Raw genomic sequence first — 12,092 nt, forward strand, 5'->3', positions numbered from 1 at the left:
TCCACGCGATGGCGCCTTTTTAAGGTCATCGTGATCCCCGCCACAGCTTAATACAACGTTTCTGCATGGCGCCTCGCAATAAAGAAGGATGGATATCTCTTTTTGTTGTCTTTCGAAAAAAAAAATGAGAAAATTTCTTTTTAACCAAGATTATAAAACCGCTGAAAGATTTTTTTTTTTTTTTTTGAGCTTAATACAAGAGTCTGGCGCGTTTTCAAATTAAAAAAAAAAATTAGTAGCTATGTGTGCAAATTGAATATTTTATAATTTTTTACCAAACTAGGAAAAATCCGCCATTGCACCGAAATTTTCGCGAACCCCCTTCCTGCACCTCGCGAACCCCTGGGGGTTCGCGAACCACCGGTTGGGAACCTCTGTTCTATATGATCCCATTTCCTTATTGTGTGCTGCAACTGCAGTAAAAATCCTGAGTAGTTGTACTTAAACCCCACCCAATTTAAAAATTCATTCGACACTGACACACATTGGATAAAGCAATGCTTGAAACTGATATGTAGTTTCCAACTCAGCCTTTAGTATGAAGAAGAAAAAGAGAATTCAACTTTTATTTTCTTTTCAAATGCTTCTACAAAAAACCCCAATGAGTCATTATCTTCCAAAAAACTGAATGACACATTGGGTACATTAAGGTAAAGTTTAAAACAGTTCAGTTCTTTGAAAATTCTTGTGATTGTATTTAAAGGGATAGTGGATTTTGTATGATCAATAATTTTCCTGATAAACTGTTTGAGTCGGAAATAAGCAATTTTTTACTCTACCATACAAAATAATGGCCAATTAAAATAATTATTAATACATAAAATTGCCTTTTTTTGTAGCTTACAAGTAAACTAGGGCTATAGTGGGTTTTCTAGTTCAAACTTTATACATTTTTAAAGTTGCTCCTCAAACAATCTCAAAACCTCAATCAATCAAATTCCTCAACTCTTGTTGCAACAAAATGGTTGAGTTTAAATTTTTCCCAACAAAAACCAATTTACAAGTAACAAAAAATTTAAAATTTATATAAACTAAATATATTTTTCTAAAAACCTGACATCATCTTTGTATTTATCTTCATTAACGACACTAGTACGAAGCGCTAATTCCAAGAGAGAGTCTAGTCTAGTTGGCATGACATCGTCAATGTCCTTTTGCAACTCTTCTTCTGCCATGTCCATGAATTGCACAATGAAATCCCCTTGATCCAGGAGAAAGTAATGCTTTACTGACCTAATATTGGGGGGAAAAAAGTTTAGTGAAACATGTATTAAACACAAAAAGATAAGAGCAAAAACTTAAAACTCGCTTACAGCAACCGTCCTTTTAAGTCTGCATCATCCATCAAAAGGTCAAGTAGTTTCTTGCTGGCAAAATGATAAGCTGGTTCAATGCATTCTATATACTGGCTTGCCCTTACACTGTAAGTTATGGGTTTTGCATTGGGGTAATTAATAGTTTTTCCTAAAAAATGAAAATAAAACCAATTGCATTTATTATTAAAAAAAAAAAAAAAAAAGACTAGACTAGCTTTATATTTTAGGCATGCACAGAGACTGAGATATTGAGGGTTTTAGTCCTAACACTTTTTCAGGGCCCTCTAGTCAAACCTTACAATAACAGGGAACCACGAGAGCTGAGTGCTCAATCAATGCCTCAAAATATTTTTGTTGGGGTGCAGAGCATCCCAACCACTGATGTGTGTAGAGGAGTGCATGGGAGAGCAGCCGGCCCCCTGAAGAATTGAAAATATTAAAACTTCTAACCCCTCCCATCCTTTCTCTCCCTCTCTCTCTCTCAAAAAAAAAAAAAAAAAAAAAAAAAAGATTAATTGGGGGTTCTTTCATTTCTAAATTATTAATGAGTTCGCCTTGATTAGCTTCATGACTTATTTTGAAAGTGTATATTTCTTTGGGAGTTTATTGAAAAGGGAAAGTTACTGGTGCTTAGTTAGGTAAATAACCGCAACACCACTATGTAGCAGGGTTCATACACTTGTGGTTAAAAAAAATTCCCCGACTTTTCCAGGTTGTTTTTTTAGAAAATTCCAGGTTACTCGCTTCATTCAAAATTAAGTTTAAATAGCAATATTTTCAAAATAATTAAAATTGTTTAAAGTAGCAATGCAGAAGAATTGAAACTTTTCTCCTTAGATTAAAAAAAAAAAAAAAAAAATCTTGGTTTTTTAAACACTTTGTTCAAAATTATTTTAATTGGTTTACTAATTGTTGAAAACAAAGTGCTTTCAACTTATTTTAGCGTTTTTTTGATGTCATGCGTAATATTAGCCTTTTGCTGTAGTTGTGCAGCAATCGTTTAGCATCTGCTTTTGGTCTTTTGATTCACAATACTTATTTTTATTTTCTTATTAGTATGTAACACAAAACATATTGAGCAAAATACAAAGCTATTTTTCAGTATAAATATGATTAACTTGTTGCATCGCTCACCATACCAGAAAATGCATGATAACTAAAGTCAACATCTGCCGATTATAGGCCAATGCCAATAATCTTTTTTTTTCCTTTCGCTTATTAAAGAATGCTTCCATTAAAATTTTTCTTTTCTAGAAAATAATTCATTTTTAAAAATTCATAATTTGTTGCACATTTTATGTTACTTTCAATATTTTACATAGAGATAAATATCCAATTCTGTTTTTGGAAGTTTACGTCTATTTCCATCATGCAAACGACCAAATATGGCGACTAAGTAAAAACTTAAGATAATAAGTAGATTTTTGAATTTGTAGCATAAAAGTAGCTATAAATAATTAATAATCCTTAAAAACTACAGTTAAGACGAAATAGTCAGTTTTTAGCACATAAGGGTCTAATTAGAATTTTTTGCATTTTTCAAGAAAATAATTATAAATTATTTGAAAAAAAAAAAGGCACATTTTGGGTTGTTTTCAATACTTTGCACAGCAATAAACATCCAATGCCGTTTTCGGGAACTTAGGCACTTAAAAAGTCTTGCGTACTTCCATCTTGGGAATGACCAAATATGGCGGCTGGCCCCCCCCCCCCCCAAAAAAAAGAAGTAATTTTTTGAATTTATAGCATGCAAACAATTTAAAAATGATAAATCTTCATGGAACTACAATTCAGTTGAAAAGTTTTTGGCACAAATTGCATCCAATGCGAAGATAAGATTAAGTTTTAAGAACAAAATTTTTCATTTCTCAAGAAAATTATTTAAAATAATAATAATAATAAAACAATTTTCAGCACATTTTGTGATACTTTCATTAATTTGCAATTAAAGAAAACATCCAATTATGTTTTGCTTTTGAAAACTTAGGCATTTAAGGATCGTGTCAACTTCTATCTTGTGAGTGACCAGAAATGGCGACTACGTTCCACACGTAGACGTAGCTTAAAAGACTTTCCGATTAAAAAGAACGATTTTCCCAGATCCCCCCACCCCAATTTTCAGGCTTGTGCTTCCGAAGCAGTAAATTGTCCTCTTCCCTGTTGAGTTTGTGCACAATTCCTATTCCCCCGAGGAATTATTTTCTTGAGAACTATTGAGAGTCAAAAATGGCGGCTGCGAAAGTTTTTTCTGGGTCGCCACTTTTTTAATTGCCAGTTTCATTTTACCTCAAAATTTTTACAATTTAGGAAAAATAGATAAAAAGGAAGATGAGATCTCATAAAACAAAATTCCCTGGGAAAAAATTGGAAAAAAAAATTTTGGGGGGCAAATTTGGAAAATTCCCTGACATTTTTAGCTGTTTCATTTTCCCTGACAATTCCAGGTTTTCCTGGAGCGTACGTTCTTGAGTTTGAACAAATAAATTCTTTCTTTATTGTTTTATGGTTTTTCATGCAACGGGGGGATTTAAAACTTTTTCTATTTGATATTTTTAGCGATTGATTGATCTTGCAAACTGCGTGAGTACAAAATTTGAGTATAGTCACGGCTTCACTTGATACCTGGACCGATTATTATGAAAATTGCTATAAATATGTATTTTTCCACGGAGAAGGTGCATAATATGCTCATTGAAGCCACTCGCCACCAGGTGGCACTGCAGAGTAGCAACTTCTGCACCGTTCAACCGATTGTCATGAAAATCAGTATAATGATCAGTATTTTTGTTGGCGTAGCAACGCGCATCGGGTACAGCTAGTTATAAAATAAAAGAAAGAAAAAAAGGAGGTAAAGCAAAATGATGAAAGCTACGAAAACAAATTAGGGGAAAAGAAAGAAAAATCAAGTTGGGCTTTAGACACACAAAGAAAAAACAAAATGGCAGTAGGCAAGATTTGTAGGGTCGGCTGTATAAAAATTCAAAAGCTTTCGATTCAATAAAATAATAGTTTAAAAAACTAAAAAAAAACACGCTTTCGTAGCAAAATGAACTAAAAAGTGAAAAATAATCTTTGGATGATAGTAGTTGACCAATCATTTAATTTTAATGTAAAACAAAAGCGTGGGGTGCTGTCTATTTACATTTTTGCTTGGACAACAAATGGAAGAAATTCAAGATAACTGATAAGAAGCCCCCCCACGCTTTTTTGTATTACATTAAAATGAAGTGATTGGTCAATTACTATCATCCAAAGATTATTTTTCACTTTTTAGTTCATTTTGCTACGAAAGAGTGTTTTTTTTTATTTTTAGTTTTTTAAACTATTATTTTATTTTTCTGTTTTTTAGTCTTATGTTGGAGAATTATTAGGTGACAAAATTATTTATAAAACAAGTGCAAAGTAATATCTTAAAGTTAAGACAAGGGCACCCCGATGGGAAGCTACTGTGAGTCATCGATGTATGTTTGCGGAAATCATATTTATATTACTTTGAAAATTTGAGATGCATTTGAATAAAAGTTTTGTTCAACAATGGTCTGATCAGCAATGAATTTCCAATTGAAGGCTCACCTAAATTTTGGCATGAAATTAGATAAAAACAATTATATTTAATGTTCTAATTACCTTGGAACATTGGAACAAATTTTGTCTGATGCAGAAAAATTAAAGGTTTTTGTAGATATTTTTAAATAATTTTTGCGAGCATTTTTTAATGTATTTTTTAAAATTTTTCCTTTTTCACATTGTTGGATTTATGCCAAAATATTGATTAAATTGGAGGAAACTAACAATTAAAAGAGTCAATTAATTAGTTTGATTATACAATATTGCATTGTCATCAGGTCTGAGGTGGCTTGCCGAATTACAAAAGAATCTGATAGTAGGAAGTGGCCGAAATTTGAGCTGCAAGATTCCGTTACAAGATACATACATACAGGTGAAGCTAATAAAAGCATGTTAAAAAAATAATCAAAATATGTAACAATAATACCTTACCACACTGCCTGATAACATTTAGATATTTTCCAGTTCTCAAAATCATATCAGCACACTTTTCTAGAAAAACGGGTATCAGTTCTCTGCGTATGGTATAACGTTTTTCCCAATAACTTTAAATAGTTAAGTACTTGATTAATGAATTAAGGGTAAGAAATAAATGAAAAGTAGTTTCAATAAAAACATATATATAAATTCAGTATGCACACCTATTTGGCAGACAAAACGAAAAAAAAAAAAAAGAAATAAAGCAATATATTTAATTTAAAAGTAATAATATGAAGAAGTGATATCATGTTATAATTCTCTATACAAAATCTTCACTCTAGGGTTGGCATTCTTGCCAGGACAGTAGCAAAAACTGGACCCCCCCCCCTGCAAAAATTAGAAAATCGGCAGGACTTAAAATGCACTAAAGAACAGTATATTTTTGTACATAATCCAATTGAGACGAAAATCCAAACAGAGAATCGAGACTTAATTATATTTTCCATAAATATTTATTTGATGATTTAAACAATTTAAAGTAATGCTTGAACAAAACTCAAAAAATATTAAAAATAAGCGACATCAAAAAACATAAAATAACTTCTGACGTAGAGAATTCAGTTGAATATGAATCAGCTTGAATTACTTTATGTGTAATTTTTATTAACAAAGTTGATGTTCAATGTGAGTTTTCCTTTTTTTTTTCCATATTTTTATTATATATACTCAGTTTTTCTCTTCCAATGTCTATTATTCTGATAGCATAGCGAAACTGATAGTTCTCTGTTAAAATTTAACTAAAAGTTAAGAAATTGTTAATAGTTATGACTATTGTTTAATAGTTTAAACCAAAGTCAGTGAGTTAGTTTAGTGTTAATACAGTAGACTCTCTATTCTGAACACTCATGGGACCAAAAAATGTTTTCAGATTATCAGGGTGTTTATTATAGAGGGAGAAGGAATTAATGCATATATGCTTCCTGGGACCATCGAAACGTGTTCACATGAGAGGGTGTTCAGATACATTACGTCTCAAGGTTTCCTGTACCTACCAGAGATGAGAGTCCACTGTAATTCTCCGCTCTCTTATGTTCTGCAAGACAAAGTATTAATTAAAAAAGCAATTTCCCAAAACAGTACAAACTTGACATTTAGATTACTGTTGCAATGATGCTTCGAATAATATAAGTTTAATAACATTAATACTATCATATTAAAAATAAAATAAAAATAAAGCTAGCTACAGCACAATCTTCGTAAATAACACACATATATTTTTGCCACTTTGGCAAAACTATTTTTGAGGTTTTTTCCCCACTATTCGCAAAAGCATGTCAATCTTACTTCACTCTGAATATTTCCTATAAGTACGGTTACCATAATAACCAAATCCAGACACTTTTTTCACCACTGGCACAGCCAGGAAAACATTTTGGAGGGGTTCAGTTGTTTTCTACAGTCAAAAGAGAAACATTTTGGGATTCGGAAGAGGGATACATCCACAAATCCCCCTTTCGGATACGTCATTCTTTATAATTATGGGGGGAGGGAAGGTATTATGCTCACCGAAAATTCCTAAATGCAAATTTCAATAACTTACATGTTATAGTCCGGTCAATTTAGTCAATGGAAATAACAAAAATTCCGGGAAAGCTAAATTTTTGTAGAGACCTTGGGTATAGCATTACAAATAAAGTGCCAAAAGTCAAAATTTTAGGTTTTTTGGATTTTTCTCAAAAACGGTAAGTTTTATCGAAAAGTACCTCAGTCCAAATTTGTAGATCTCAAAATTCTCTATAAAAATGGCCCTTATGCTTTTTTTTCTCCAAGACCGAACCATTTCCCAGATATTGCGTACTCTCAAAAGACAGCCAGTCATTTACAGAATCCCCTCTACTCGCATGGCCTTGAATAACATCTGGCTATTCTAGTCCGTGTGGCGTCGTTCACATACACAGGGGTGCCTAACCCACCAAGAGTAAAGGCGCACCCCCCGCATTATTGCGAAGATCCCCCCCAAAAAAAAATACCCCTCAAAACAATCCCCCTAAAAATTTCGATGGCGCAGTCTGGGCCATGACCCCTCCTAGGTGGGCACCCCTGACATACCTGCTTCTGTTAGAGTTAAACGTGTAGTTCGAGTGAATAAACGTATTTATTACAAGCGTCTGCTGTTTGTGCTGATCAATATTTAAGAAAAATGTCAATTTTGCTTTGTTTGCAATAAACTTTTGACTGAAGATGAAACTGTTGTGCTGGATAGTCGTAGAATGCCAACTTTAATCGATGCAAGAGTCGGGAGAAGTCATAAGAATGCTAATTATTTAAGAAGTCAAAAGTTCGTTACAGTTCGCGTGGATTGCAGAAAATCATACACCCGGAAAAGTTCAATCTCTGCAGCAAAGTGAGGATGAACAGGCCAGTACTTCAAAAGTAAGTCCTCCTCGTACTGTAGCACGATTAAGTGAATTTGAATCCAGCTTTTGTTTTTAAAAACACTGCTTATTTTGTGGCTGTGAAGCGGATGAGGAGGCTGAGAAGAAGAAAGCGCAGAATTATCGCAGAAAAATTCATAAAGCAGCGACTAAATCGTACTCAAAATTAAAACGTGCAAGGGCAGCTTTTGACACATCTCAGAACGATCTTTAGCTAAATTTAAAAGGGATTCTTTGAATGCAAATGTAGAAAATTTATGAATTTTTCTGCGATAATTCTGCATTTTGTTCTTTTCAGCCTCTTCATCCGCTTCCTCGCCACAAAATAAGCAGTCTTTTTTACAACAAAAGCTGGATTCAGATTCACTAATCCCGCTCTAGTACGAGGTGGACTTACTTTTGAAGTACTGGCCATGCTGATTAGGGTGGATTGAAAAAAATTAAAATCTGATAAACGTTAAGTAATAGCCAGGAAAAATTGCCTTTTGTTGAGATATTTGGTTATGCAAAGGCGTTTCAACCGCAAAAAATATCTTGAGGTGTCGCTCGTGCCTTGAAGTTGACCGTAAATGCATAGAAACTGGAAAAAGTTACAATAATTTCCTCAAATATCAAAATTTGATAAATTTGATGTTATCGCTCTTAAGAGCAGGATTTTTGTGTAGATTACACATTGTATAAAATCATTTTAATAATAAACTGTATTTTAAAGTTCCACACATGTGTTGAATCTTGAATTTGACCAATATAGTGTCAAAATTGAATAACATCGTGTTGCTCCCTACTTAGAGAAAAAATATCAGAATTTATGATTTGTATAAGTTTGCTTTCATATTAATTAATTCTTACATAGATATGGAAAAAAAAAGTAATAAAAGCATTTTTTATCTAGTAAAAAAAAAATGTTAATTCTCCACTTAGTCCATAACTTTGGCTCAAAATGTCAAATTTACCTATGATAGAGATCAAAGGTTAAGTATAAAAATTTTAAATATAAATGTGACTTGCAACAGCCCACATAAGTCACTCTTTTAAACAAAAGAAGTTACTAAAGAAATTTTAATGGGTTTTGAGCCCTCAAACTTTAACCACATTGATTACAACAAAACATAAGTTTGGCGTGCGGTGTTGAACTATTTTATTTCTCATAATTTTCAGTCTTGATTGAAATTGTGGCTTGATGGTATTGTGGCTTAATATTTCTAGATTCTAATCTGACTCAAATAAATCCATCCCTTTTGGTTAGACAACAAACTGTACCTGACACTTCTTCTTATTTTACCTGTCGTCTCACTGCTTTAGTATGACATGTGAGGTTTTTGCTACCTGAAACTTCTTTCTCTTATTTTACCTATCGTCTTGCTGCTTTAGTATGACATGTGAGGTTTTGAAAACCATACTACTCAGTAGGGACGCCATCAAGCAATTTTTTTCAAAGTTTTATCGGAAGTTCCCTTTTTGAAAGAGGGAGCTGCCGAGTTTTACTAGTTCTGCTTATCGATGAGCTCATAGTAGTCTGTCAGGTTCAAAATTGAAATCTGGAATTATAAATATTCATTGTCCATCTTCGAACTGGTCGTTGTAATCCTCGAAACAAGTTCTCTGATGATGGTCATCCACAATGACTAGTGTTATATTTTTTAGATTCTCAAAGTAACCAATTTGCAGAACAAGAGCTGAAGATCCAAACATAGTACGATTTCAAGTTTGAAGAATTCGATTGCATAGCGAAAATTTACAATTCCAGATTTCAACTTGAGTTCTTTCATAAGCAGAAGTGGGAAAACTCGGATCATCTTCTTAAAAAAGGAATATCAGATAAAACTTTAAAAGAAATGGTGCTTGAGTTCGTAACTACTGAATTATATGACTTCCAATACCTCACGTTATACTAAAGCAGTGAGACGATGCGCAAAATCAGATGAAGAAGCATCAACCACAGTTTGTTGTCTAACCAAGAGAGATGGATTTCTTAGAGTCAGATTAGAATCTAGAAATCTTACCTACAATGTATCGCTAAGGCCAAACATTGTCAGGAGTCAAGATAATAATGCGTGCTGTCAGCCAAACTAAGTTTTATTGTATGAAATGTGGTTACAGTTTAAGAGCTCAAAAAACATTTAAAGGGGGTTGTTTTGAGGGGTATTTTTCTCAGTTTTTGGAGGGGGGCTCTTCCTTTTGAGGGGGGGGGCTCGGCGATATTGAGGGGTGCGCCCATGCCCTTAGTGGGTTGGGCACCTCTGGGTACGTGAACGATGCCACATGGACTAGAATAGCCAGAAGTTATTCAAGGCCATGCGAGTAGAGGGGATTCTGTAAAAGACTGGCTGTCTTTTGAGAGTACGCAATAACTGGGAAATGGTTTGGTCTTGGGAGAAAAAAATCATAAGGACCATTTTTATAGATTATAGATAATTTTGAGATTTACAACTTTGGTCTGAGGTACTTTTCGATAAAACTTACCGTTTTTGAGAAAAATCCGTAAAACCTAAAATTTTGACCTTCGACCCCGAATAACTTTTTTAGCTCACATGGGATCGACAGGGACTTTTTGCACCTTATTTGTAATAGTAAACCCAAGGTCTCTACAAGAATTTGGCTTTGTCGGAATTTTTGTTATTTGATCACTATTTTTATGTCTAAATTGACCGGGCTATTAATCCCCAATGAATAAATTTTGAAGTTTCTTTCAGCGACGTCCGTATGTATTTATTAACATTCCAATGCAAGGGCAAGAAAAAAATTCCAATTGATCTTCCCGGATGAAACTTAGTATAAAAGACCTGCACACAGGGGCGGCAAATAGAGGGATGAAAGGGGGCAGTCGCACTCCCAAATTTTTTGAGGGGAATGATAAAAAATGAGCCAATTCAATTTGCGTAAATCGCAAACCAATGTTCATGAAAAAAGAATCATGCTGGTTCTCCGTAATGGTTGAAGAAACTCGACATATTTTCGGACATGAGCAAGCGTTTTCCGTTTTTTTAAATAATTAGAAATTCATCAAGCCTTTACCAGCCTTTTCAGAACAGAAAAAACTAATGAAGAATCATGGTTAATTTTAACTAAAGATGTAAACCTCATATAGGTTAAATATTTCATTCTTGTGTGCTCTGTGTAACGACGGTTATGACAGACCCATGCAGTGGTGTGGCTGCATGATTTTCACTAAAAAATGCCTTGGTATTTTACGTTCATTGTTACGCTCAAATTTTAAGTGTGTATTTAATCAGTGTTCATCACTTTCTTCTGCTAGAAACAAACTTTTTCAAAGAATGTTTTATTTTTCTCCTTTGTATTTGAATCCTTAACCATTAATTACATTCATTTACTAATACACTAAAGCCTAATACACCAGCATTTTTTAATGATTCCCGGTTTCTTTTATGAGTATTTGTCGAAGAATGTTGCAATAATGCCTTCACACCATCATTAGCATATGTAAAGGGCTTGATGCAAGAAACACAAAAACAAAATCCAGCCCTATCATTTTTTTACATCATATTTCCATCTTTTCATTGTAGGAATCCACTCTGTTGAACCATTCCCAATTAAACTTGTTCTTCTTTCGTGCATGGATTGAGCAAATATCTGCAGATTTATCCAAATACCTCATTTTTTAAATGAGAACATGCAAAGTTCAAATGAATAAATTTATCAAACAAAAAAAGTAGCGAAATGAAAAGTAAGAGTTAACTAGTAAAATTTAATCAAACAAACTAATTTATATTTATTTGCATACGATAAATTCCTCCAACTACCATAAAGAACAAAGGCAGGAGTGGAAGCTCTTATCACTTTTCTCTTCCTACCTTCCCCAAAAGAAAATAAAACTGGCCACCGATTTCACCCCTTCCCAGTTTGACCCCGTTTCTTTTGACAGAAAAAAAAAGCAAAAAAAAAGAAAAATGTTACGAAGAATTCTGATGAATCATTTTCTTTTAGATACACGCCCCACAAGTTAGAACAGCTGACTTCAGCAGGGGAGGAAAATCGTTTACTGCAACCCTTCCGGAAGGGGGGGAATGGGAAAAATAATCTATCAAGTAATCCTCCTTCCTCTTCTTATCCAGCCTTTATTCCACCCCCCACCCTAGCTGTTCTTCGATAATTACCATAGAGTTTACAAAACATGACCGTAGCTTACGCTTTATACCAAACAAAAAGTCTTCAATTTGGACTTTTGGCGTTTCATTAAACATCGCCCTAAATTTTACAAAAGTGGGTTTTTCTAAAAATATAGAAGTTCCGGAATTTTCAAAGATGAATATACCAGAATTCAAGATGAAAATACCGGTAATCCGGTAAAATACCAGAACACAATCACCCCTGCTTTATTCATTCAAAAATCGAA

At 33.6% G+C, this 12,092-nt stretch overlaps 1 protein-coding gene across 1 annotated transcript in view; it reads right to left on the reverse strand.

Annotated features, from left to right (window-relative positions):
* LOC129228615 (gamma-tubulin complex component 2-like) overlaps nucleotides 1-12,092 on the reverse strand; it is a 105,742-nt gene that overhangs the window by 43,232 nt on the left and 50,418 nt on the right. Inside the window, exons 16-18 of the mRNA XM_054863296.1 lie at nucleotides 5,316-5,428; nucleotides 1,314-1,464; nucleotides 1,054-1,233 (exon numbers count right to left, since the gene is read on the reverse strand). Coding sequence (XP_054719271.1) covers nucleotides 1,054-1,233; nucleotides 1,314-1,464; nucleotides 5,316-5,428 — 444 coding nt within the window. The remainder of the gene's footprint in view (nucleotides 1-1,053; nucleotides 1,234-1,313; nucleotides 1,465-5,315; nucleotides 5,429-12,092) is intronic.

The sequence above is a fragment of the Uloborus diversus genome, chromosome 8 (assembly GCF_026930045.1).
Source record: "Uloborus diversus isolate 005 chromosome 8, Udiv.v.3.1, whole genome shotgun sequence".
NCBI classification, from domain to species: Eukaryota; Metazoa; Arthropoda; class Arachnida; order Araneae; family Uloboridae; genus Uloborus; species Uloborus diversus.